The following is a 28,000-nucleotide window of genomic DNA, read 5'->3' as shown; positions in this document are numbered from 1 at the left end:
TCAATAAACAATTCGCTCTCAGCATGTTTGAGTATGCAAGATTTATTGGGAACCCAATTAGAAAGTAATCACAATGCAAGATACGTGCACACGGAGACCTCAGCAAAAGCTCACTGAGTGCCCAATTGGTATGACAGTGCAGAGACATTTTATAGGTATATGCCCCCACAGGATGGGCATCATAGCATACGTAATCTGGATGAGGGTATGACCTGCTAGACCAATCAGTGAAGTGCACATATGGTGTGATACCCTTTTAAGGCTCGAAAGTGTGCTTACATTACCCACGTGTCATCTTACAAGAGCAGAATTGGGTTTTTCCATAAAGGTGAAATCAGCGTTTTGTGTACGTGGGTTCTGCACGTATTTGACCAGTAAGGGCAGGTCATGTCATGTCGACATCTTTTACTGAAAGATATGAGGTTTGGCAATAGCAAGCTAAAAGCTGGAAGCTGGCATGTCATTTCTCGGAAGCCTTGCGTTCGCTCTGCACGTTGCAGCTGACTGACACACAGAGTAGAGCGTGCGACCACTCTGTGGATTTCTGCTGGTGTCTTTCTTTCGTAGTTCAAAGAAGACTATAGGCCTGAAAACATATGTATTTGGTATCATATAAATGTCTGCTTCGTCATCCCCAAATCTGATACTAAATCATATGTTAATCAGAAGTCATTCATCTTTATCATCTCCTGTTCCTCATCCTCATCCTCATCCTTGTGAGTGTGGTGTTGTGAACCACTTTTCCTGAATATGCAGTTAGCGCAGGACCTAAAAATTGCTGCACAACAAGATGGGCATATTCTTATCAGGAGGCACAGTGTCAAAATAGCTGCTATCACTATTATAACTGCCTCAAGTATCCATGATCCCCAGCCGGCGAACCACTTAATCACCTCTTCCCATAGACTACCTGTGTGTATCCCATGGGCTTCATCTCTTATATCTTTAATTTTTTTAATAGCTTTTATTATATTCCCACTGTTGTCCGGAATGAATACACAGCATTGGCTCGGAGCCAGGGGAGATGCTTGGGAAGATGCCTCATGGAGGACGGAACAGACTCCTCCCTCCTTTGCCAGAATCATATCGAGAGCAATCCGGTTCTGGATTACGACAGCCCTCATGGAGGTGAGCTCTTCTGTTATGTTCCCTAAGGCGTCAGTGGTAGAGTCCGCTAGGTCTTCAATCATCCTGGACAACTGGTGTATCCGTTCTGAAGTATAGATATTGCCTAGTATTGGAACCATTGCCCCAACACCTGTTAACACGTGGTCTACCCAAGCGGGCGTTCTCTTGGCCCTCGCCAGTGTCATCTTTGGTTTTTCTGCTGGCACTAGATTTGTGAAGTGGGTCATTTTTGGGATGATGGAGGCTAAGTAGCAACTTCCATACCATCCTGGGGGCAGGTAGAAGTATGCCCATGGACCACAAACAAAGAAAAGGCCTTTGTAACCTACCAGACCTGGTGACGGCTCGTCACGACTCCTAACTCGAGTTAGTCTGGTTGTGTGGTTACAGCTGCTCATTCCCATGTAAATCTGGGGAACTGTCTTTATGGGTGGTATGCCTTTTATCCTGTTTATCCTGTCCTCGCAATCAAATAGGCCCTGCTCTCCTTGAGCGACCTCCTCGAAGGTACATCCAAATGAGATGCACTCCTTCCAATTGTCTTTGGACAGCAGTTCTGAAAGGGTGCATGTTCTGGTAGCCCCCTTTGGAAGAACCGGCACTCTCTTGGGTGTTACTACTTCTTCCTTGAGGATGCAGGAGGGGGCTGGGACTTCCCCTACCCTGAACCTTGGTATTTTCAAGTGACCTGTTTCTATGTCATCCCAACCTGCTCTGCCATTCCATTCCTTGTTTCTGGACGCCCTGTCAAATCCCTTTAGCATCTCTAAGTCTCCCTTGGTTGGCTGCATATTCATACAAGGGATCCTCTTAGGTCTGGGAGGGGGGTCTGTTGTCTTCCTGCTATAGCTATAGCCCTTGCTGCCGCGGGGATCAACAGTCAGTATTTCAGAAGAGGGTGTACCTATGGATACTGACGCAGACATGCCGTGTTGACTTTGGAACATGTCTCGCAAGAGGACACAGCCTACATATTTGGATAATGGCAGGACGTTGTACTTTAAACTATGTGTGGTGTCTGTGGGCAGGTGTGTGCAAACATAGCAGTCAGATATATTCAAAATTGTCACATACAGTTTCAACATTTCCACATATTGGTTCCCTTCGTAGGTATCCCACAATCCTTCTTTGTCCCCTTTATTCACATCCACCCCCACACCAGTAATGTTCATTGTTATATTTTGTTCATAGTCTCTTGGCATTTTTGTTGGCTCAGTTCCATCACTACCATCCCCCACCCTTCCATTTAGGTGTGGTATTTCAAGCTCATTAGAATATGTTATTATAATTGCCGTCACTATCACCGCTGGAATTGGTAACAATATTGCAAGAATCACTGCTCTCCAATTACATGTATGTCTCTCAGTGGACTGCATGACTCTGTACAAATCTCTCCCTTTCCTATGCTATGCAATCTTCTTGTGAATAGGCCCTAAGTTGGTCCACTTGGCGCTATGCTGGCTTGCCCTTAGAGTCAAGCATTTACCCACTGCTCTTCTCTCAGCTTTCACTGTCTCAAGCAGGCCTATGACCAGTGATTTCTGTTGCAAAAGCGGCACAATGGGTGGTGTTCAAGGTTTTGAATAATGCTAGAACCAGAACTCTGTATCGCAAAAATAGAACTATTGAGAATGTCAAAACGTAGGTCTGTTAACTCTTGCTCAGGAATTTGCTCTTGGCTCGCCGGAAAGGAAATATCATTGAAAATCAAATGTATCAGCTCACTGAGCAATAGAGGCCTCGGTACCAGGAGGGTCAGAGTTGCAGTTATGTTTTTTCCCGGACATAAAATAGTTAATTGTATCCTGGACCGTTGTCCGCAGGCTTGTATTGACACAGATCGAAGTCTATTTGTCAGGAGCATTGCATTTAGCCAGCAGCCCGTTGATCATTAACTCCCTTGGTCATGTTTCTGTTTGCTGTGGGAGCGAAGGTTGTATCCCTGGCTGGGCCCGGTGGCTGCCACCTGCATCGGTTGTGTCTTTTCTCCGCCCGTTACTTTCTTTGTGTGTGAGGCATGAATCCACGACGCTACGCCTTCACACTTTACAGCTGTGGCCGTCGTGAGGATGACCTGCCTTGGCCCCTTCCATCTCGGCTGCAAGCAGTTTCTCCGTGTGTGGGCTTTGATCCAAACCCAATCACCAGCCTTTAGATCATGGGGTGGCGGTGTCACTGCATCTGGAAGGGACGTCAGCACCTGGCAGTGGAGGTAACGTAAGACATGTGTTAACTCTTTACAGTAACATAGCAATAAGTCGTCCATTACTGACAGGGGGGCTGTTGACATATGCCCTGGTATTTTCATGGGGCGGCCGAATATGATCTCATGGGGGCTTAACTTTGTTATTCTGTCTGGCGTACATCTCATTGCTAAAAGTGCGAGAGGCAATGCGTCTACCCATGAAAGGTCAGTTGACGCACAGATCTTTGCAATTTTACTTTTCAAAATTCCATTTCTGCGCTCGACAGCCCCTGCCGCCGGCGGGTGATAGGCGCAGTGTAGCCTTTGCTTAATTGCCAATCCCTTGCAAAGCCCTTTTATTACATTGGAAATGAATGCAGGACCATTGTCGGATGCCAGGACGGAAGGTACCCCAAATCTGGGTAGTAGCTCTTTAAGTAGACACTTTGCCACACTCTGGGCGTCACAATTTTTGGTGGGATAGGCCTCTACCCATTTGCTAAACATGCAAACAATTACCAAAACGAACCTATATGACTGGGTGGGGGGCATGTCTATAAAATCAAGCTGAAGGCTTTCAAATGGTCCATGGGGGGGTGGAAAGTGGCCAGGCGCAGTTGGGATACCTTTTCCAGTGTTGTACTGCGCACAGACAGCACACTGCTTGCACAGCCTCTCTGCTGTCTGGCGGAATTTCGTGTTGTACCAACACTGGGAGAATAACCTGACCATGCCATCCCGCCCCACGTGTGAGGGTCCATGGAACAATCTACTCATTGAAGGGAGCATGGTTGAAGGCAAGCATATCCTGCCATTAGGTCCTACCCATAGCCCCTCTTCAGTTTGTTTGCATCCCTGTTGGTTCCACTCCTCTCTTTCACTGTCAGCTGCCTCCCTCTGAATACGTATTGGATCAAAATGCAGTGAACCCTCATCCTCTATTGTGCCTGTCTTGTTGCCTACTAGTTGTACCATAGCTTGCTCGCAACCTGTAAGCGCTATTCTCTTTGCTTCTTGGTCAATGAAGGCATTGCCTCTGGAGATGGGGTCTTTTGAGGAAGTGTGGGCAGCACATTTTATTATGGCCACCTTGCAAGGTAATAGCAGTGCTTGGAGGAGGTCACAAATCAATTGTGCATGCTGTATTTGCTGGCCTGCTGATGTAAGGAACCCCCTCATTGACCATAACTGGCCAAAATCGTGGACCACCCCAAATGCGTACTGACTGTCTGTGTATATATTTACTTTCTTCCCTTCAGCCCATGCACATGCTCTGGTGAGTGCCACAAGTTCAGCTGCTTGTGCACTTTTTGCTGCTTTCAGTCTCCCTCCTTCCAACAATTTAGTTGCTGTGCCCACTGCATAGGATGCTTGTAGTACTCCTGTGTCATCCCTTAAACATGACCCATCTACAAATAGATCCCCTTGAGCATCTGGGAGTGGTGTGTCTTTAAGGTCCGGTCGTATCTTAGTGTGCCTGTCTATTGCCAATGCGCAATCATGGAAGGAATCATCTGAGTCAAAGTCTTCCAGCTCATGCTGCGTGGGTAACAAGCATGCAGGGTTCAAAGTGGTACACCTCTTGATTATAATGTGTGGTGTCAGGAGTACCAACTCATACCTGGTGAGGCGTGCATTTGTGAGGTGCTGTGTCTTAGTGGATGTCAGAAGTGTGTCCACGGCGTGGGGCACGTGCAGCACTAGTGTGTGTCCTAGCACTAAGTTGTCTGATTGTTCCACGGCGAGTGCTGCAGCAGCTACTGCTTTCAGACACGGTGGGAGCCCTGCAGCCACTGGGTCTAGAGTGGCAGAATAGTATGCCACGGGGCGGTAGAAAGCTCCATGTTTCTGAGCCAAGACCCCCGTCGAGCACCCCCCCCTCTCGTGGCAAAACAAATGAAAGTTTTTCCCATAGTCTGGTATGCCTAATGCTGGTGCTTCTTTTAATTCCTTTTTTAGCGCATTGAAGGCTGCCTCGCATTCTTGTGACCAGGGTACAGTGTCAGGTATGCCTTTGTGTGTCAGTGCCTGCAGAGGTTTTGCAATGAGAGAGAAGTTTGGTATCCAATGGCGACAGTATCCTGCAACTCCTAAGAAAGCTCTAACTTCCTTCTGAGTGCGGGGTCTGGGAAAATGTGTTATTGTCGATATTCTGTCTGGCAACAGCTTCCTTGTTCCTTCTGTTAACTCGTGGCCTAAGTATTTCACAGAGGTGAGGCAAAACTGTAACTTCTTTGGCGAGACTTTATATCCCTTCAATGCTAAGTGGCATAGGACAGCGATGGTGTCCTTCACACAAGCCTCCTTTGAAGGTGAGGCCAATAGCAAATCGTCAATGTACTGGATAAGTGTGGATCCCTCCTTCAGTACCAGGGAGTCTAAATCTGTTTTTAGGGCATGTGTGAAAATGGATGGTGACTCTGTATAGCCCTGAACGAGCCGTGTCCAACAAAATCTTTTTTGTCGGAAGCAGAAGGCGAAGAAGTGTTGGCTATCAGGGTGCAAGGGGATTGTGAAGAAGGCGGAGCTAAGATCCATCACAGTGAAAGTCTTAGCCCACACAGGTATATTAGATAATATTGTCGCTGGGTTTGGGACCACTGGGAAAGATGGTAAGACTATTTTGTTCAATTCTCGGAGGTCCTGAGTAAATCGATAGACAGGGGCCCCGTTCGGGCCCTTGGATCCTTTTTTCACAGGAAGTATCGGGGTGTTGCATTGACTGTATTGAATCTCCCTTAAAATTCCTTGCTTCAGGAGGTCTTGTATCACTGGTGCGATGCCCTCCTCCCCTTCTTTTGAGATTTTGTATTGTGGCACTCTTGGGAGAACTGCCCCTGGCTTCAGTTTTATCTGTACCGGTGGGTAGTTCAATACCCGCCCTACGTCATTGGCACTTGTTGCCCAGACCTCTGGCGGCACACAATGTCGTAATTCTGGCGGTATTTGGAGGTCGGGGCATGTCATGAATGCTTGTACCATTAAACCATTTGCCTTGCTCTCTAAAAAGACCCCTGTTGGTGAGCAGTGTATGGTGCATTGTAATTTGCATAACAGATCTCTCCCCAGCAAATTCACGGGGCAGAACCTGCTAAGGATGAATTGGTGGTGCACTGTTATCGTGCCTACTACAAACTGTAGTGGCTCAGTAAGGTATTCTGTAATCGGTTGGCCAGTCATGCCTACTGCGGTTATCGTAGTCCTAGAAAGTGGAGCTTCAGGCGTTGTTAGTGCCTTCAGCATTGATCTTTGAGCCCCTGTGTCAATTAGAAATGGAACAACCCTGCCCAATACCTCTCCCTCTACATATGGTCCGGATTGATCTACTAATATTGCTGGTGCTGTTATTATCACGCAGTTTCCCACTTTCAGGCATCCCTAGAATGGTGGTGGGGGTGGGGGTGGGGGCCAGTCATTCGTTACTGGGGTCCATCCCTCCCCTCCTGCCCATTGCTGCTGGGACTCATTTTCATGTGGCGTGTTGTCTCTGTACTCTGTGTGCTGAGTGTAGTTGGCGTGCTGGTGTCTGCCCTGTTGCCCGCTGTTCTGTTTGTACCTACTGTCCTCACCTCTTTTCTTTAATATTGGACAATCTGCTTTCCAATGATTAGGATCCTTGCAATAGAAGCATGCTGTTCCTTGGGGTGGCAGGGAAGTTGATCTGCGGGGTAAGGAAGGTGTCCTACCGGTCTGCTGTCTTCCTACGCCTCGCCCCCCCCCTCTGCTCCTTTCCCTGCCTCTGTTATTGCTATAGAACCGTTCCTGTGCCACCATTAACCTGACTTTTTCTTTCTTCAGTTTTTCTGTCTCCATTGCCTGAGCGCTAGCCTGGAAATCTGCGCAATATTTCGCCGCTGACAGCACTTTTTCTATTTTCTCCTGCTGCCAACAGACGAATGAAGTCTGAAGGTGTGTCCTGATGGGTGGTGCGAGGCCTTGTACAAATGTAGTTACCAGAGCTGGCATTGCATCTCCCATGGGGTCTTTCAATCCACTGTTCTGCCTATATACTTGCAGGAGGCGATCAAAGTATGCATTCACACTTTCATCCTTTTCCTGTTTGGTGCTTGTAATTTTGCTCCAATCAACCCTGTCTTCCGGCACCCTCTCCTTCAAATGTCCCACTACTTTTTTGTATAACTCATCTACCTCTGGGCCTGGTGTCCCTCCATTCCCCCGCTTTGGTTCAGCCTCTGGCCACTCAATCGCTCTTTTACAATCCTCCCACAGATCTTTTGGGATGATAATGTTAAAGAGCGTGTCGAGGTCGCGCCACAGTAAACCTCCTAATGATGTCATTCTGCTAAGCTCTTCGTACCATCTCCTGGGCTCCTCGCGTAAACGGGGGAAGTCTCTGCTGAAGGCGCTAATGTCTTGCCTTGACCATGGGACATAAACATATGCTACATCGTTTGGCGCGCTGCCAGGTGGTGGTGGTATCTCTCGTAGGGGCATAATAAGTGATGGGGCCTCTGTTGTTGTAGAGTTGCCTGTTGTGTTGGCCGCGGCGATGGAGTGGGCCAGGGAGTGGGCTACGTCAATTACTGCACATGTGTGAATTAGCTGCTTCCATTGCTGCAATTTATCTATAGCATATTCAAGCGTGTCCTGCAACTTAGACTCCTCCCATGTTACTAAATCTGGGTCCGTGAATCCGAACTTCCCTACTTCCCAATCATATTTCTCTGGAAGTTTGGCACGACTACCTGTGGTCGTCTGGGCGTCAACTTGCTTTGCATATGCTGAGTGGGCCTGGGGTGCTTTGTTCATTAACTCTGCGCGTGCTAAGGACAGTGTCTTCTCTAAATATCTCCTATGCTGTGTTTTTATAAAAGAGTCCACAGTTAGTGAGCCCTCAACAAGCTGCTGTAGTAGCGCCTGACACTTTAAAGAATCACTTTTTAACATCAGTTTTGGTGAATTTGGATTTGATGCTGAAGCCCCTCCCACCGTTCCCCCAAAACTGCCTCTTCTTTTGTTCTCTGGAGCTGGCTCTGTTTCTGTCAAACACTGCTCTAGTGTGGAAATGTCGTGTTCTGTGTGATGGACATATGTAAATGCATCCCATATTAGCGAATGCCATTGTTGTTTGCTGAGTGAGTCATCCTGTGATCCATCCTCAAATAATTGCTGCCACGGACTGTCTATTAGCTTAGGTATTTTAATCTGTTTTTTAATACATTGTTTGAGAACGCTATTTTTCTTCTCGTTGTAATCTGAAGCGGCTTTGACAGCTATCTTTCTCATCAATTTCAGCGTAGCCAGGTCTTGGATAGCTTCCAATTCTGGTTTCGCAACCTTATCTTTCAATGCTCTGCGTACAAAGGTTATGGCTGCGTCTCGTTCCCCGGGAGCTAGCTCAGTGTGTTCTGGCTCAGGTACCTGCTGCAGTGACTCACTGCCCAGGCATCCCAAAAGAATATCTTCTAAGACTTGGTCTTCTGCCTCTTCTTCTTTAACTTGTACACATGGGAATGCGCCTATTGTATCTAATTGCTCTTTTCTCCATCTCCCCTCCAATTTTGCCTGTAATATATTTTTTTTAATTTCCATAAGTTCGCTGTGGACTTTAGATTTTACTGCGCTTGTTGAACGCATATCGCTTAACACGGAGTCCCAATTATGGTACGCCTCCCACTCTAAAGTTCTAATTTTCCTTCCTTTTATATTTAACATTTGGCGTAAGTATGATAGTTTGGCCATGTCATATGTGCCATTGCATGGGAATTGGAGATCCTTATTTTTAGATGTCAGATCATGCCACTTATGTGTGTACATTATTGAGCTTAAGCCTTTTTTTATAGCTACATTATATGCAGGTGAGTTTTTGGGTGGGGCTGGCCGAGTCGTATTTAAATTCTTTTTACTATTGAGGTTTCCCATGATTGAGTCGTGTGTAGCAGCTAGTCCTAACCGCTTTACAAATAACTGTTCAAGTATACCAGACAAATGGGTTGCGGGGTGGACGTCAATAGAGTAACATGTGACACAATAGGTTGACAAATACTTCACTTATATTTCAGCCGTACAGTATTTGCAAGAGGGCAACAAGAAAGCCATACATCAATCACCCCAACAGGTCATGTACGCCAATTCACCGAAGCATTTTCACAAGGGAGAAAGAAGCCAGATCCTATTTTGTTTGTTTGGGCCTTGACGGCCTGAGAAGCAGGTAAGATAGGAAAACAGACCCTGTGTGCGGCTGTGGCACAGGGTGCTGGCATTCAACAATATAGCGATAGTGGTGAATTGTTTCACTCTGTTCAGTCAATCACAAAAACATCTAGGACAAATACGGGGATCCTACGCAGCAGCGCTGTAGAAAAACCCTTCTGTGCAGAGAATGTGTGTAGGTCTGCTGTGCTTAGTCCCAAAGAAAGTGAGGGGAATATTAGAACTTTTATCAGAAACCATCAAAATTTTTTTTTTTTTTTTTTTTTTTTCTCGGGAGGTGCACTTTAATCGGTCTTTCCAGCCAGTCCCTTCCAGAGGCCAGGGGTATTGTGGGCGGGAGTACTTATTTGGCAACGTTGGTAACTGGGTGTGTGAGATGGATGTTTTCTACCAGATCTCCTTCAGTAATGTTCTTAATATACGTTTTAAATGGATAAGCCGGCAATGGTAACCTAGGACCTAGCCAACAAAATACTCATCCGTTCCTAGCAATATTTGGCCACTACATAGGCCAAGCACATCACAAGTACACAATAAAAAAATGCAATGAAACCTATAATGATTGAGAAAAGAAACACTGTTGTACTAGGCGTCACACCCCCCTCCTCGTGCCGAGTATATCCCCTTGGCACGAACCTAGAACCACTCTGGCCCCTAGGTGGACGTCTCCAGGGGGAGGGTGGAGGCGGAACCCAGGCAGGGCGACTGGCGTTAGCAAGAGAGCCAGGAGCGCCCGGGGCGTTCCTCATAAATGCCAAAATATTAGGCCAGCTGCGCGTGGGCGATGGTGCTGGACCCAGGCCAGAGCTCATTAGAACACAAAAATCACAATCTATCAGATACACAGTATAAACTAAATCTAGTAGCCAACCTGGCCACTCGTATCGCGATACTCAACAGGCACAACTATTATGTGCCAATCTGGGGAGCGAAACTGCCACGTCCTAAAACGGCGAGCTACCTGCTACCACCCACAGGGGAGCACAAACTGCCACAGCTCACAATGAGGGGCCAACTGCTACAACCCAATACCGGAGGGTTAAAGTCCCCTCCCAAGTGTACTCACCGGGCTTCGTCCAGTCTGTTAGAGCCTACCGACGTCCACTGCACCCGCTGGGAATGGTCTGGCGATGGTATCCCGCATTCCAGCTGCCGGTGACTCTCTGCGGCGGGGTAGGGGTTGCAGACCTTCGCCCTCAATGGCTGGCCAAGGGCCCACTGACACGAAGTCACCAAAGAGTTACTGCTGGCCAGGAATCCTGCAGAAGCTTGCCGTCACCAGCCAGCCAGGAAACGCAGGGGACCAAGGTCAGACCCTATAAGATAAAAAAAATGTATGTGAGAGACGGCAGTGGACTTCAGGCAGCAATGACAGAGGTGAACACACGCCCGTGGCACAGAACGTCAGAAAGGTCAACAGCACCGAGGGCTGGAGGAAAGGAAAAGAGAGCTAGACGGGAGCTACCTCCCGGGTCGTGCGGTGACAAAAACACACGTAAACCATCAGAGCCAGAAACAGCAGAATGAAGAAGGTGATCAGAAAAGGAACCACGAAAGACATGGAGTCTGAACAAGCCTTGTAAATATCCCCAGGACACAGGCACACCTCGTCAGACATAGAGAGCCAAGAGTAAGAAGAGTCAGCAGAGTCCGAAACACAACACAAGCGTGCCGAGAGCGAAAAAATAGCAGGACAAGACCAAAGACAGCAGAGAGGTCACACACGGATCATCCACAGGATCCGACCCCCTCCAGCAACCAACCAGGCCGGGGAGAGATAAACAAACAGAACGTTATCACCTCAAATCCCGCCCTCAGAAGGGTGCCAAAAGGGTCCGACCCAGTGTCCGCTCCGTCGGTGTAGCCAGTCAGCTGTATTGGGCCCGCAGCATTCTTCACCAAATGTTGAAGCCTCAATGACTAACTGCAAGAATAAAAAGATCAATGACAACAGTTCAATAAACAATTCGCTCTCAGCATGTTTGAGTATGCAAGATTTATTGGGAACCCAATTAGAAAGTAATCACAATGCAAGATACGTGCACACGGAGACCTCAGCAAAAGCTCACTGAGTGCCCAATTGGTATGACAGTGCAGAGACATTTTATAGGTATATGCCCCCACAGGATGGGCATCATAGCATACGTAATCTGGATGAGGGTATGACCTGCTAGACCAATCAGTGAAGTGCACATATGGTGTGATACCCTTTTAAGGCTCGAAAGTGTGCTTACATTACCCACGTGTCATCTTACAAGAGCAGAATTGGGTTTTTCCATAAAGGTGAAATCAGCGTTTTGTGTACGTGGGTTCTGCACGTATTTGACCAGTAAGGGCAGGTCATGTCATGTCGACATCTTTTACTGAAAGATATGAGGTTTGGCAATAGCAAGCTAAAAGCTGGAAGCTGGCATGTCATTTCTCGGAAGCCTTGCGTTCGCTCTGCACGTTGCAGCTAACTGACACACAGAGTAGAGCGTGCGACCACTCTGTGGATTTCTGCTGGTGTCTTTCTTTCGTAGTTCAAAGAAGACTATAGGCCTGAAAACATATGTATTTGGTATCATATAAATGTCTGCTTCGTCACTATAATCTTCTCCCCGAATCCAAAGTGCAGCAAATATGTGTGCTTGAGCAGTGTACATTGCCATCCCTGCCACCTGCAACCATGGGCTTATGCTAGAATCAAAGGTATCATTTATGCATTTACAGGATCAGACATATGTCACCTGGCCTCATGGCCAGAGTCCTGCTCTCTACCTCTGCAACTCCGCTGATGTGCTGTGCCGCTGCCCTGTGCAGTGCTTACTGCAGGTAGGGGTTTAAGCCTCTGTCCAGATTGTATTGTGCCAGTTTTGTTGTCGCTCTTGGTTGATATCTATTGCCTTACTGTGCCCTTTATTTTTTGACTGGATTGTTGCAAGCCTATTATGCATCTTCTGTTTTGCCTTATTGTGCCATTCTGTTTTGCCTTATTGAGCCATATTCCTTGCCTTATTGTACCATTCTCTGTTTTGTTGCTCTCTCTGCCCATTTTCCAGTTTCCCTCTCCTGCTTCTGCTGCCCCCATGGCCCCTTCCCCCTGTCAATTCCCTCTCCTGCCTCCCAGCTGTGCCCCCTTTCCTATTTATTGGCGGCTGCTGTGCCGCTGGCACGCCAGAAGCAAACCCGTCTGCGCCCATTCATGACCTGACCCTGACCAGCACCCCAGCCTTAGGCTCTCCAACCATCCACCACTATGAACTAGCTGCCCTTTTTGCACGCAATCCAGGAAAGAATAACAACTGCCAGCTGTTGACACCTAAAAAAAATGTAAATTGATACTTGTATAGCACACTACTCACCCGCAAGGGTCTCAAGGCGCTTGTACGAATACCGCTGTGGAACCCGTCCTGGCTTTCCCTGTGAGGTGTCCACTCCTGGGCACCCCCCAGGGTGGAGGCCAGGCATCCTTAGCGTTGTGGGGGCCATTGTGGAGATTAAGCAAGCTATTGCCCAAAGTTGCAGAGTGGGACTGAGGTGAGAATTATCAGGTCTGTGGAATTTTGAGCCCAAGACCCGCCGAGGCCGGGAATTGAACCCTGGTCCCGGGATAGACCTCTGCATCAGGGTCTGCCGCTCTAACCATTGAGCCACACCTAACACCACCCACGGCTAGTTCTCCTGCCGATACTGCAGACATCACCATCTACTGCACCCCCAAGACCTCTGTATCTCATCCAATGCCCGCTCCAGCGAAGCCCCGAAGTGCATCCTACTCAATGTTTGCTCCCTGTACAGACAAGTCATAGAGATCTGGGACCTCCTTGACACCATCTCACCAGAAGTCACCTTTGTCACAGAAACCTGAACAAACACCGCCTCTGCCACTACCATTGCCACAAACATTGCCACTACCAATCCAGATGGCTAGAAGTTCCAGAGGAAGGACCACCCCTACTGCCCAGGAGGAGGACTCAGCAGCGCACATAAGAGGTCCCTCTACCTCTCCACCACCAGCACAAGCGACTCCCTCTCCAACACCTAACACCTCCACTTTCAGATCCAGACCAGACCCAGAACCACACTTAGTGGCACCCTCTCCTACAGACCCTCAGAGCCCCAGCTGCTTTCACTACTACCATTGCTGACCTAATCGTACCGCACGCCATCACCTGCACAAACTACATACTCATCGGAGACCTGAACTACCACCTTGACAAGGACGGCAACCCTGACTCCACCGCCCACCTGGACAATCTCACCAAACTTGTACTGAAGCAGCTCATCACCACCCCCACCCACAAGGCTGAGCATACCCTCAACCCCATCTTTGCAGCAGGAACCAACACTCATTTCAGTCACACCTCGCAGCCCTTCTAGAGAAACCACCACCGCACACAAGCCTGCCCCCTGCCCGCCACAAAGAATTTAGAGCAATGTCACAGAGGAGCACCTCAACTCCATCCTCATCCACAACCACCCCTCCACCACAACCAAAGCCAACTCTGCAGCCATGAAACTACACCGCTGGATCACCAGCTGCACAGACAAACTCGCGCCCCTACGCCACCCCAACAGACAACGCCCCGGGAAAGCCGCCTGGTTCACCACTGACCTACAAGAAACCAGACGCTCATGCAGACATCTTGAGAAACAATGGAGAAATAGCAAAACCACAGAAGACCAGACCACCTACAAGCAAGCCATGACAGAATACCACCATCCCCTAAGGGCCACCAAAAGGACCTTCGTCCAGAACAAAATCTTCTCTAACCCCAGCAACTCAAAGGAGCTCCTAAACATCGCCCAGCAGTGCACCAAACTCCCCTGCAAAGCCACGGACATCAAACTGTCCCAGGACCTTTGAAACAAGCTTGGCTCCTACTTCCACCTAAAAACCAAGGCCCTTTACGATAACTTCAGCAAACATACTCCAGAAATCCCCCTCCCCTCCAGCAATAACAGCCAGCCCACCATCACCACCTGGACACCGGTCGCCACTGAAGACACCACCATGACTATGAAGAGCACTCAATCAGGAGCCCCATGGACCTCTGCTCGCCTCACATCTTCCACAGAGCAACCGCTGCCCTGGCTCCCAAACTATGCTACACCATCAATGCCACCTTCGAATCCGGTGTCTTCCCCGACAACTGGAAGTGGGCTGAGGTCAAGCCCCTCCTCAAGAAATCCTTGGCTGACCCAACGGACCTGAAAAGGTCCCAGCCAATCTCTCTCCTTCCCTTTACAGCTGACGTCACAGAGAAATTAGTCAATGCTCTGCTGACCACCTTCATCGATGAGCACGTCATCCTATGCAGCGATCACAGCGCCGAGACCACCCTGCTCACCAACACCAACGATATCCTCGTGCTACTCAACAAGGACCACACCACAGCCCTCATCCTGCTAGACCTCTCTGCAGCCTTTAACACTCTCTCCTACCACACTCTTGCAGCCAGACTTCATGAAGCGCGCATACGGGGAACCGCCCTTAAGTGGATCCACTCCTTTCTTGCCGGCAGAAACCAAAAGATCAGACTCCAACCCTTCCCCTCTGAACCCACAGACATCAATGGGGGAGTACCTCAAGGATCATCGCTCAGCCCCACGCTTGTCAACATCTACATGGCCCCCCTCACCACCATCATCAGACAGCCTGTACTCAGAATAGTATACAATGCTGACGACACCCAGCTCATCCTCTCCCTCACGAAGAACCCTGAACACACCAGACTAAACTTCCAGGAAGGGATAAAAGACGTTGCAGCCTGGATGAGCAACATCTGCCTAAAGCAAAACTTGAAGAAGACAAAGGTCCTGGTCCTTGGCACTTCCCCTACCACTTGGGACAACACCTGGTAGCCCTCGACCCTCAGAAACCCACCCAACCCGACGGACCGCACCCGGTACCTCTGCATCATCCTAGACTCCTCCATCTCCAGTTCTCGCCAGAGGAACGCTGTCGCCTCGACCTGTTTCAAATCCCTCCGCATCCTCTGCAAGACCTTCAAGTGGATCCCCCTGAAGCCAGAAAGACCATCATGCACATGTTCAAACTAGAAGCCTGAACTACTGAAACACCCCAACGCAGAACACTGCAGCCATACTCATCCTCGGCACCCCATGACATGAGCACATGACCCAACACCTGCAAGACCTTCACGGGCTCCCCATCAAGAAAAGAGTGACCTACAAGCTACTCACCCACGCCTATAAATCCCTTCACAACATCGAACCCAAATACCTCAACAAACAAATCTCTTTCAACGTACCCAAAAGAAATCTCCACTCTGCCGACCTCGGCCTAGCAGAGACCCTGCTCATCCACAGAACCAGAGCAGGCATATGGGACTACTCCTAAATCACATCCAAGGTCTGGAACGAGCTCCTAGCCAACATCAGATGCTCCCCTACTCTGCACATCTTCAGGAAAATTCTCAAGACCTGGCTATTTGAAAGACCCGGAGCTGTACCCCCTCCCCTCCAGTTCCGTTAGACCCTCACAGGAAAGTAGCATGCTTAAAAATCCATGATTGATTGATTGATGAAATAGATGGAACTTGAGAGTGTTTAAACAGCAGCTTACAGCACTGTTCATTTTTTTTGGGGGGGGGGGTTAAATATCATTCAGATGTGTTTGTAAGCTAAGTGACTCCTTGTTCTAGAATGTACTTAGAGAACTGCATTACAAGGTATCTTTAGAGGAGGTGAATGCTGTGCTTGTGCTGGTTCTTATATTATCCTTTAAATTTGAGTTGGATGGAATTTCGTAAATGCATTGGAGAGAAAATGCTGTGTAGTTCATAAATCTCCTCAGTTTTATTTTGATGTGGTGTATGACAGCACATTTACCATTCATGAACAAAGAATTTAAAATTGGGCTCTAGGTTTCAAAATAAGGCTTGAATTGCATGACCCTTTGAAGTGTGTTATAGAATATAGATGGTGGCATTACTAAATTTGGAGGCGGTACCTTTTCATTAGCGTGGGTTGAGGTGCTACGGTACATCATGTGCTTCAGAGGGCTGATGGAGAAGGCAGACTTGAAGGGCGATCAGGCCTCTCAGAAAAGCATTGTTTCCTGTCCACTACACACAGTCAAGCCACAGCTGAAATAGTAAAAGTAAATACAGACTTAATATTAACACTCATAGATTGGCAACAAAATCCAGTACCATCCACCCCACGCATCAGCATTCTAGGTGAACCCAAAGGGTGGAAAACCAACGCACGCAAAGAGAGAGGGTGGGTGAGGATGAAGGTGGAAATAATGAACATAACACATATGTTGTAAGTGAACAGGGACCTTAAATGCTTCAATAAATGTTCTTGAGGTCTTTGATGTATAGCTCTATTCTTCTTGGTTACCCTTTGGTCACAAAACTAGACTGCGGAATTTGATAGTGTTTCGATTGTTAGTTTATAGAATTGGACATTTCTCAGACCTTTTCAGTCCATAGTACTCTACAGGTAATTGGTAGCTCACACTACACTTCCATATTCTATCAAGGCGAATGATAGAATTCTATTTTGGGATAATCATTCAAACTCTGGCTAAAAGGGTCCATTGAGCTAAGCTTCAGTCATAAGTAGTAGGTCCAGGATGCTGACACTATTATGTCTTCATTATGAAAGTTATATTCTCAATTTCTTCATGCTTTCATGAGAAATAAAATATAATCAAATGTATCATCTGGGGAAATCTCTACATAATATTCATGTGTAGAAATGTGTTATCTATTGAAGGAGCTTTGAACAGTAACATCTGAATTCAACATATTTACCTAACATTGAAATCAGGAACATAGATCATGCGAGGCTTTTTTATTGTCCTTGTGAAAAAAGTAACTATAACAAACCAAACTGCTTTGTAACTTCTGTACTCCTGTATATGTGCATGTCAATAATTTGACAGCTTTCATCTAATTGGAAATGTAACATGATGACAGCCAAGTGCCCATATCCCATTAAACATCAATACCGGTAAGTGTCCCTTATTAATGAATCTTGTCCTTTTAATTGTAGAAAGTCATGAGGTTGCAATACAGTGAAGCTGTGCCACGAGACAAATGGAACAAAGAAATCAGACCTCAGAAAATGAGTTCCTAATCACAGGTTTTGTTGATTTTCCGCATCTGCTGTTCCCAATCTTTTTTGCCCTGCTGTTAATGTATATGGCAACACTGGTGGGGAACCTTCTTATCATGGCAATTGTTTATTCCAACAAACAACTGCACACACCAATGTATTTCTTTCTATCAAACTTAGCCTTTATTGACATCACTTACACAACAACAATTTTTCCAAAGATGCTTGCACATTTCTTTTTGGCCAGACAACTAACTTCTTTCACTGGATGCCTGTTGCAGATGTATTTTTTCATGTCCTTGGCGTCTATCGAATTCTTCATTCTTGCAGTGATGGCTTATGATCGTTATGTGGCCATTTGCAATCCCTTACGGTACATAAATGTCATGAATAACGTAATGTGCATTAAACTGGCAGTAGGAACCTGGATAGTTGGATTCATAGATCCAATACCACATACTGCACTACTGTCTGGACTCTCCTTTTGTGGGTCTCACACAATCAATCACTTCTTCTGTGATGTAATAGCTGTGATGGCACTTTCTTGTAGCAGCACTGCTACAATTGAGAGAGTGAGCTACTTCACGGGTGTTGTCTTCGGACTGGGGCCTTTTGTTTTAATTATGACATCATATATCAACATCATCTCAACAATCCTGAAAATCAGGTCCACAGAAGGGAGGCGCAAAGCCTTTTCCACATGTGCTTCTCACCTCACTGCTGTCATTTTATTGTATGGTTCAATCCTTTCTACATACATGCGACCAACATCAACATTTACAATGAATGAGAACAAACTGGTGTCCCTGTCATATGTGGTGGTAACTCCTCTGTGTAACCCCATTATATACAGTCTGAAAAACAAACAATTAAAAAATACCCTGTGGAAGGCTAAGAATAGACTACATAGTTGATTAGAAACAAAGAACCGGCATGTGTCTCTATATGGTCTTAAATCAAGTAGCATACAAGTAATGTAACTTAGTGATAACCTACCTACCACGTAGTTCCCTCTAGTATTCCTCCAACTCTTCTCAGAAAAACAGTTGTGTCTTCACAATTCCCATGTTAAATGGACTATAGGATTAATTTAGAGGAGCAATAACCTCTCGGTTTTGTATTTTGCCATTATCTGTTTCATTATATTATAACACGTGTTCATGTTGGACAGTTTTCATTTTCAGATTTTACCTGTTGCTTCTTTCAATATTTCTGAAGGAAATCACCATCTTCTTCCTAGTTTCACTCATGATTTTTTACTTCTCTTTTATTGCTGGCTTTAGAACTCTGTGCACTACACCCCTGATAACCATTTGTAAAGTGACCGTGCTCACCCTTTCAATATTTGGAAACTGACTTACCCAATCAACAGTCAGTCAACAAGCTTTATTCGAATTCAGTAAAAAATTCATAAAAGCATACAGGATTAAAAAAAAACACAATAAAAGCAGACAGCAATTATATTAATTACAAGGTCACTATATGTACAAAGTTAACAACAATTTGTTATACTAATATAATCATTTTTACAATTCATCATGAACAAACACTAGCAGCTTTGTTACAAGGCGTGATCATGTCAATATCAATTAAATCAGTCGCTTAAGAAATAGGGTATGTTTGAATTTTATGGTGACACGTTTAAAAATAAGACAGATATGCTTCAGAGAGTATAAAGGAGCGAAATACATAAGTTGTTCCTTTGATGAAGACCATCCACGGACTTAGTGTGAGTCGTTATCAATTTTAATTATTTACGAGAGCCCTTCTGTGAACGGATTTAACAAGTCAGGGCACCAAGTCTATACCTTAGAATAAAGCAAATCGATTATGGGTGGGTAGTATGTGCTTACTAGATCCTGGACCACTACTACCCGTCCCAAAGTTATTTTGTTTGTATGATCTTGCAGGGGGCAGATATGTAGTTCTGGGGTAAAAGTCACACAGTTCCCATGTTCCAATTGGGCCATCGCCCATTTGTGGCTGCCAACTTCGGAGATATTGGATGACTCGGGAGTCCCTAAAATTGACCAAAACCAGGTCTCCCGGTATGTCCTTGGGGAAAGATCCCAGCCACCCTACCCTTCTAACATTTAAAATCATTCCATCTTTATTGGGTGGTACGGGTCTATTCTTTGTCAGCCAGAAAGACACCTTATTTGCCAGATCTGCTGGTCTTTCAGTTTTGCTGTTAGTGAGCTCAGGCACGCCCGAGACTTACCCATGTTTAGCATAGTAACTTACCTACAATTCAATGGTATATGGTACAAAGTATACCCAGGACATAAAATGTATATGTCACAAGTGACAGTGACTGTGTAAACATGGCATTAGGCTTACAATCTGTAGTCTGGCTGTGCAGTTTTAAAACTTTAAATTTGACCTGTGAAAATAACCCCTTTTGCTGGGCCTAGCCCTCCATCTTAAATATTAATAAGTCAGCCCTAAGTAGGCTGTACTTCCTTGAAGGTGGGTTGTATGGTATTTAAAATAGGACTTGTAAATGTTTAATGGTAAACATATATTTAAAGTGAAAAAGCCATAAAAGCTGCATTTGCTGTAGCAGGGTTGAATGCTCTGCAGGAAAGCATTGGGATGCAATATTATTTAGTGTTCTTATCTGCATCTGACAAACTACTACAAAGTCTATGGTTTGACTTTTGAAGTATTTATGACAAGCAGAATTCATTTTAAAAGTTGGAGTAGTAATAAATATGTTGTAAAAGTTACTTTTGGGCAGTTACATTTTCCCTCTCTAAAGCCTCTAAAGGTCCATTTACATGAGCTACAACTGCCACCTGGGATCTGAAGAGCCCCCTTGATGAGATGTGATCCTACTCCCAGAGCTTAGACAAAGCATTCATGGGGAGGTGTTCTGTTCACCTGGCATAATGGTGATGATAGGAGGGGGAGGCCACTGACTTTGCTGTTTCTTCCCTGTTGCTGCTGAGGAGTGCTGCGGATTCCAATTCCTGAAGGGATTACCGGGCGAGTTTGGCACGGGCGTGCAGCGGGACTGCGAGGACCAGGGGGCCAAGTTCCACCTCAGTGGCCACACCTTGGTCCTCTTCTCGCTCCGCCCCCTCGCCTACTTCAACGCCTCGCGGCCCCCGCTCTGCGGGAGCCGCTCGCAGGCCACTGACTTTGCCGTTTCTTCCCTGTTGCTGCTGAGGAGTGCTGCGGATTCCAATTCCTGAAGGGATTACCGGGCGAGTTTGGCACGGGCGTGCAGCGGGACTGCGAGGACCAGGGGGCCAAGTTCAACCTCAGTGGCCACACCTGGGTCCTCTTCTCGCTCCGCCCCCTCGCCGTTCCCCCTCCTATCATCACCATCCTGCCAACTATTTTTAGGAAGCATTATTACGCGCACGCGGAACGCGCGCGCGGGATCGAGCCCGGGGTTAAGCCCGGGACAAGGGCAGGACCGTCTGTGGCCGTCCGGGGCCGAAGGAGGCCGGGCTGGGCCCACACTCTTTCGCCTGTATCTTCCTTACCTTAGCTGGACTGTGCTCAGGACCCGGCCATGTCATCTCCGGCCCTAAGTGAAACTCCCTCTAGGGCTGGGGGTAGTAACACTGGGACGCTAGATAATTACTTCAAATCAGCGAAGGGGGAAGGGGGAAAGGAAATTTCCCTTGAGAAGCGTAGGGCAGACCGCCGCCGCTCCATCGAAAATATGAAAAACAGACCTCTTGGCGATATAATTCCCTACCCTATCTCCCAAGGAGAAAGCCCCGCTTTGGTAGTCAGGATTTATCTACCCAAGAGGGTGTCCCCCTACTACTACGGGATACTATCCCTAACCCCGCTATACTCCCTGAACAGACCATGCAGGCCATTCAACCCCTAACTGCTAGCAGCATGACTGTCGATTTGGTCACTCAAACACCCCCGGCAGCTAATGCTAGGCAAAACAAGCCCAAGTAAATTGTTGTGGCGGAGGTACATGGTCCTCCACCCAAAAAGCGTAGAAGAAAGACGAGGGGGGGCCAGGGAAAGACCAAAATTCCCCACTCAGACTTTGGGAAAAATTATAAACCGGCACACACTCCAAACAGGCTTATACAAAAGGTGCCTGTAGTCGCCTCCCCAAAGGGCACTACCATGACCTCTGCAGTTGCCAATAGTGACATAGGGGCCAATCTACCCAATATAGTGCCCCCGCCAAATCCCTGGGGAACATTGAATTTCTACTAAAATCACTCTTACTGCCTATCAGTGAGAGCTTAAAAAAAGTAGAGATCAGGCTCACAATCCTAGAAGCCACCCTAACTAGTTTGAGTTCCACGGTCAGTAAGCAGACAAAAGCCGCAGGGCCCAATCTTCCTGCAGGGACCCCCACCCATCAAAAAAAACCTCCTCCCAACGCAGGACCCATTCAGGGTGCTGCTGTCGCGGCCTCTTTGCAACCACTTATGTCCATCCAAGTCCCAGTTCCATCGAACATACCTAATACTGTCCCTCCCCAGATAATAGCTCCAGTTTCTCATAGTTCAGTTCTAGGCACAATTCACAGGGCCCCACCAAACCTAAGTACTTCACCCCCTCCGCCGGTAAAGCCCGATCCCAGACCCCGGAGACCGGACTTGCCCCCGGAAGCAAACAACTTTATGGTGGTATTGGCGGGTGCCCCCCCCTCTTGAAAGGGATGAAAATGAAAATTTCCTGTCACTTAAGAAGAAAGTCATCAAGTGGCTTAATTGGAACAGACCCTTACCGCCCCAGTTTAACAACAAGATCATCATGGTCAGAAGGGTACCATGGCTGGGGAAGACAAAGAAAACAATTGTAGGGGATTGCATTATGGTGTCCTTTCGAGATCCGGGCACTGTTTTGCATATTTGCTCAGGGTCAAACAGATCACTGGACTCCACTATACCGTCATTGCCAGTCTCCTTCTTCTTTCCCTCCACTCGTATGCATTACGAGCCAGCACAAGGCAATTGGACAAGGGTAGAACGGAGACACAGATACAAGGAACACGTGGCACGCCCAGATTACCAACCGCCGGGCACTCCCTTTTTTCATTACAATCGTTTTAATTGTTTGGGTGGGTTGGACGGGGTTGATTGACTGTCTTCAAACCCAGCCCATAGCTATGTGACCCCGGATACTGACCGATGGGCTGTCATTGAGGTAGTTGGATCTACAGCTGACAACGTCCCCGGTGGAGCAACCGCGGGGGCATCTGGGGTTGCTCCCCCGGACACTACTTTTTCTGCAACCTCTACTACTGAGCACTTGAGACTTATCTGGTGAAACGTGGCCGGACTTGCCAACAAGTTGATCACCCCAGACTGGACAGCATACATTGAGACTGGGGATGTTTGTATGTTCCAGGAGACCTGGGCAAGGGAGGAATACACACATCAGGGATATCAGTCATTCTCTATCCCGGCTAGGTGGGAGGGCAAGGGTCGCCCTTCTGGAGGACTAACTACGTGGGTGGCATCTCATCTAGGGTGTGAGGCCCAACGCTTACTGGTGCCATCTGACGATATTCTTGCGGTCCTACTGTCCTGGCCGAATCATGCAAAACTTGTTCTGATTAACATCTACTCAAGGCCAGTGGGGGTTGCCAGGGAGTCATCCACCATTGATGAACTTTCAGCTTATCTAGCTGAAATATCAGGAAATCTACCCTACATAGTGGGGGGGACCTAAATTCTCATTTTGAGCCGCTGCCAGGCCTTCTAGATGGATTCCCGATGGAAGAGGAGACTAGGTGGTTAGTACCTCCCGTAGAAGCCCCTCCCCCAAAGGCATGGACCCCCGTAGCATTGCAGATCACAGCCCTCACCCTAAAATTCGGAATTAGAGCCTGTAATGGGCGTGCCAACTCAGACGTACCCAGTAGAACCACCTACAATAGAGTAGGAAGAGAATCCCGACTGGATTACGTTTTGGTACAGATAGCGAATTGGCCCACTATCAAGGATTTTAGGGTGACTGAAAGGTCAGACAGCGATCACAATGCTTTAGAACTTGATCTTATCCACCCTGGCCTTCAAACCCCTGCAACTACGAGTGAGGGAAACAAACCTGAACTTCTACTGGCTAACAACAGAAGAAGAATCAGGTGGGAAAACATAGCCTTGAGTCAGGAGAAGCTTCCGAAGGTGTATGCAGGATTAATCCCTATTCTAGAGAGAGTAGGAGACTTAGCCATCGGGGTGGGCAATAAAGATACACTGGGTAAATTACACCAGGCACATGAGGATCTCATAAAGGGTGCCGCCCCCATCCTATTTAGTAATGTACAAAACTCGAAGAGGGGGCAGGTACACAAATCCTCGTGGTACAATAAAGCCTGCAAAAAGGCAAAGGAAGAACTCCTTAGAAATATTAAGGAGGGTCAAGGAGGAGAGAAGGTAAGAGAAAGTAGACGGGTATATAAAAAACTCCTGGCCCATGCTAAAACTGAATGGGAGGAGAATCAATGGGGGGAGATAAATAATTCCCTTGTGAAAGGAGATCACAGGACGTTCTGGAGAGTAGTGAATGGGGAGTCGGGGAATCTCCACTCAGCTATTGAGCCTAACATCGCACCAGGGGTATGGCAGACCCACTTCCAATACCTTTATAGCTCTGAATTGGGAGAAACCACGAATGATGTTGGGGGTGGCCAGGCAGTATATGAGGGGGAACCAATAACAGTAGGAGAGGTTAGGGCAGCAATAGCAGGCCTGACACCGGGCAATGCGCCAGGATTGGACGGCCTACCTGCAGGAACCCGACGTCTGGGCCCCCTACCTTGCTGTTCTGTTTAACAGAGTTTTGAGCGGCATGGAGGTCCCTAGCACTTGGCTGGGGGCAGAGGTGGTTCCCATATATAAGAAGGGCTCGCCCCTGCTCCCAGCCAACTATAGACCAATCAGCCTAATTGATGTACCACAGAAGTTGCTTGGTAGGGTATTGCTGAATCGGCTGCAGGAGTGGGAGGAAGAAACGGGTGCCCTTAGCCCCTATCAGGCAGGATTCAGAAAGGGGGTTTCAACAGTGGACCAGGTTTTTAGATTGAATATGATCTATTGGAGGCAGCGATATTCGATGGCGGCAGCTTATACACAATATTTGTGGATCTGAGGGCCGCCTTCGACTTGGTGCCCAGAGGTAAACTTTGGAGTGTCCTGTCAGAGATGGGTGTACCCGCGGACATTTTGATAATCTTACAGAGATTACACTACAACAACTATGCCCGAGTGAGGTGTGGGAAGTCAGGGGAACTGACGGACAGATTCCCCGTTCACAGGGAGGTTAGGCAGGGCTGTGTGCTTGCGCCGACCCTGTTCTGCCTCTTTGTCAACGGGGTAATCGCCCACCTGAATGGTCCTGAAAACACTGATGCCCCAAAACTGAACGGCAGCAGGGTGCCTGCAATTATGTTTGCAGACGACACTCTGCTCCTTTCCAAAACCCCAATGGGGATTCAGCGGATTCTTGACTCTTTTGTGGCCTTTTGTACAGAAAGGGGTCTAGAAATTAATGCCACAAAAACTAAATTTATGGTCCTGAATCCTAGTCAGAAATTGCGCCCGAATCCACTACTGGGAGCGTCAAGGCTAGAGAGAGTCTCCACCTTTGAATATCTAGGTGTAACCTTGAATGAGACCATGTCATGGGGGCCACATCAGACTAGAGCTAACCTCAAATTAGTGCAGACCACTGGGGGTATTGTACGGATGATGAAGAGCTCGACATACCGGCCTTTGGGACCGCTCATACAGATCTATAAAGCACAGGCTAGGGGCGCCACTATGTATGGGGCGTAATTGTGGGGACACACATCAACTCGTGGTCTGTCGGCAACTGAGAACAATTTCATTAGACAGATAGTTGCACTTCCGGCCAGCACCCCGCTCCTTCCTCTGAGGCTGGATCTGGGACTGAGACCAATAGCTGATGAAATAGGTCTCAGACCCATAGTCTTCTGGCGAAGACTGTGGAGTACTGAAGAACTATCTGCCTATAGGGCGGAACTGAGTGAGCTTCTAACTCATCCCAAAGCTTCACAAATCCCCTGGGTAAAATACATCCAAAAATCATGCACAGCATTGGGGTTTTCTGATCTCTGGACCGACCCTGCAAACGCCTCATTAAACATCCGACGCAGAACTTTGGTTAAGGTCTACCACGACCAGAAATTATCATCTGCCATGGACGGCCAGTGGGAGGGATCATTAACATCTGCATTCATGCTGAGCAAGGACTCATATAGGCTGGAAAGGGTCTTGGACGCAATGTCCCCCGTGTTGGCCAGGAAGCTGTTTCTCCAATGGAGATACGGAACATTGCCCTTCCGATCTTTTACCAGCTCCTGGACAACCCCGTCCTCTTCTAAGCAGTGTCCGACATGCTCCTACGCAGAGGAGAGTGATCTACACGTGGCCCTGTTTTGCCCAACCTATATGAAAGCTAGGAAGTACTGGCTCTTACCACTTATTAAGAACTTTGGTTGTAGGGAGTACCTGCCAATGTATAGAATTCTGAAAACCGATGTTTCGAGTTTAACCGCGTTTGTACTGGCAAAATTCCTCACCAATGTCTGGCATACCCGCACTCGCATTCTGAAATCACAGGCCCAAGTTAATCCCAAATCTTTTAAAATGTAACTCTGGTAGTTTTTACCGGAATGATTTTATAGTGTATAGCATGTGCTGTTTTGTTATTGTTGTGGATTTTATCATGGTTGTACATGTTTTACTGTTGTTGTATATCTTTTATGGCCATATGGCCGAAATAAAGATTGAATAAATAATGTCTATTTGCGCTGTGCCTAAGAACCTAATTAACTTTAAAGAGACCTACATTGTCACAGTGTGATGTAGCTAACAACAAGGCTTTCTCACCCCTACGTTCCACTTTTCAGCCAGAAAACAATCCCAGTTGGAGAGGAAGTGCGCCAAAACTGGTTTTGAGTGATCACAGAGGAAGTATTGCTCATTTCCCTGGCCACACCTCTAGGGTGGGGACAGGAGCGCAATTCAGGGAAAGAAAGGATCTACCATCATGTTTTAGGTACAGAGGGGCACTGTCGTATTGTTTGCAGTAGGTCACTATGAGGAAAGCAGTTTATTACATTTAGTGGTCAAGCATAATTATAAAATTGTGGGTCAAATATGTGCAGTTGTGGCTTCGAGCAGTCAGGCTTTAAAGAAGGAACAAGTGCAAACATTTAGAAGTACAAAATCAGGTAAATAAGAAAAAATAGATCTAAGTTTTATGAATATTTAGATAACAAAACAAACAAAATCTACTGGACTGTTTCGTAGATTTAAATTACTAGACAATAGTAAATCACTGATTTTCACTCAATTCGCAAACAAGCGTTAGCAACTACTGCAGTGACATTGAACACTTTTGTAAAGAAGTGTATGGCTACTTTGGCCCTTAGAGGGCAACTAGCTCCTGCAGGAACTGAGTCACAGGAGCCTCAAAGACTTGGTAGAACAGTTACCTTGACGTCAAAGCAGTCTCCAGTTCAGTTCAAGGATCTATGGGAAAACCACCATAGACTTCAATTGAGTGGTCCTGATGCAAGGGAAACAGGGTACTGAACATACTGAAGGGTGTTGAGAAAGCTGATCTGGTGATGGGGGTCTTCCTGTGGCTACCCCTTGAGTCACAAATATGGTTTGCCGACTTTTACGACAAAACCTGATGTGCTTCGAAGTCTGGGTTAAATCCAGCCAAACCCATTGCCACTGGCCTGCGGGTCTCTGGTTACAGTGAAACCAGCAGTTCCCTTTAACTTAAGCTAGTGTCTATCTTGGGCAACCAAACTGCACTCCGACAGACTCATGTGCAACATTTGAGCATCAAGACTTGTTCTGCCGGGCTGCACTTCACTGGTCAGTGGCTGTCAAGCAATTGTGGCTACCATCTTGCCAGGGCAAGCTTCTTTAGCTTTTGTGGCCCTGCAGTAGTAACAGGAATGTTATGCCTCTGTTTTGAAGGCGTACCATCTTGACACATTCCCTGGTTTACTAAACTTAGTAAATCTGGGGATGCGCCAAAAATGATTGCTGGATGTGTGGAACACCCATGCTGTACCTACGGAATTCTTTTCCAACGCAGATTAATGCAAGGCAGTAACTTGCTTTGCTTTGAGTTACTCCAGATTTACTATGTGACACAGAGCAATGTAAGGTTGTCATGAGTGTCATAATAAATCTTATTTAAGGGCTTGTTTTGCCTTGCGTTGCCTTGAGAGTCAAAAGGCCAGCAAAAGGCCTTAATAAATCTCTCCCATGGTGTTTTCCAACTACTTCCTTGCTGGCCAGTTCTTAGGCTTCCTTCCATGAACATAAGGAACTCTTCCTGTGTCTTGCAGAAACATAACCAAGTATGGCCCACAGCATCTAACAAACCCTGCAACTCTAGAAGCAACCCAGATTCTAACACATGTTCTGCTTTAGAAGCCACATCCTCCTCTCTCTC

At 47.1% G+C, this 28,000-nt stretch overlaps 2 protein-coding genes and 1 long non-coding RNA gene across 4 annotated transcripts in view; 2 read left to right on the top strand and 1 right to left on the bottom strand.

The window, feature by feature from the left end:
* Window positions 1-26: 26 nt before the first annotated feature.
* On the bottom strand, window positions 27-12,068 carry LOC147700740 (uncharacterized). The gene is made up of 2 exons (XR_015297409.1): window positions 10,554-12,068; window positions 27-3,328 (listed from the first exon to the last, which is right to left on the bottom strand). It is a non-coding gene; the product is annotated as an uncharacterized LOC147700740 (long non-coding RNA).
* The window catches only part of LOC147700738 (olfactory receptor 5V1-like), a 138,972-nt gene continuing 114,184 nt past the window's right edge, over window positions 3,213-28,000 (top strand). The window contains exons 1-2 of one of the 2 annotated variants that reach the window (XR_015297408.1): window positions 3,213-3,340; window positions 9,337-11,426. The gene's annotated coding sequence lies outside the window, so the exon portion shown is untranslated. Of the gene's footprint in view, window positions 3,341-9,336; window positions 11,427-28,000 lie in introns of those variants that run through there. The other variant, XM_086929739.1, reaches the window with a different exon arrangement.
* On the top strand, window positions 17,542-18,474 carry LOC147700739 (olfactory receptor 5V1-like). Its single transcript, XM_086928470.1, has one exon. The coding sequence runs from the start codon at window positions 17,542-17,544 to the stop codon at window positions 18,472-18,474; it is 933 nt and encodes a 310-aa protein (XP_086784596.1).

Source organism: Lissotriton vulgaris, chromosome 7 (genome assembly GCF_964263255.1).
Source record: "Lissotriton vulgaris chromosome 7, aLisVul1.2, whole genome shotgun sequence".
Classification (NCBI taxonomy): domain Eukaryota; kingdom Metazoa; phylum Chordata; class Amphibia; order Caudata; family Salamandridae; genus Lissotriton; species Lissotriton vulgaris.
This window is presented reverse-complemented; position numbering and strand designations above follow the sequence as displayed.

Excerpts from the sequence above, each read along its gene's own strand:
- LOC147700739 (XM_086928470.1), top strand. The coding sequence starts at position 17,542 with ATGGAACAAAGAAATCAGACCTCAGAAAATGAGTTCCTAATCACAGGT.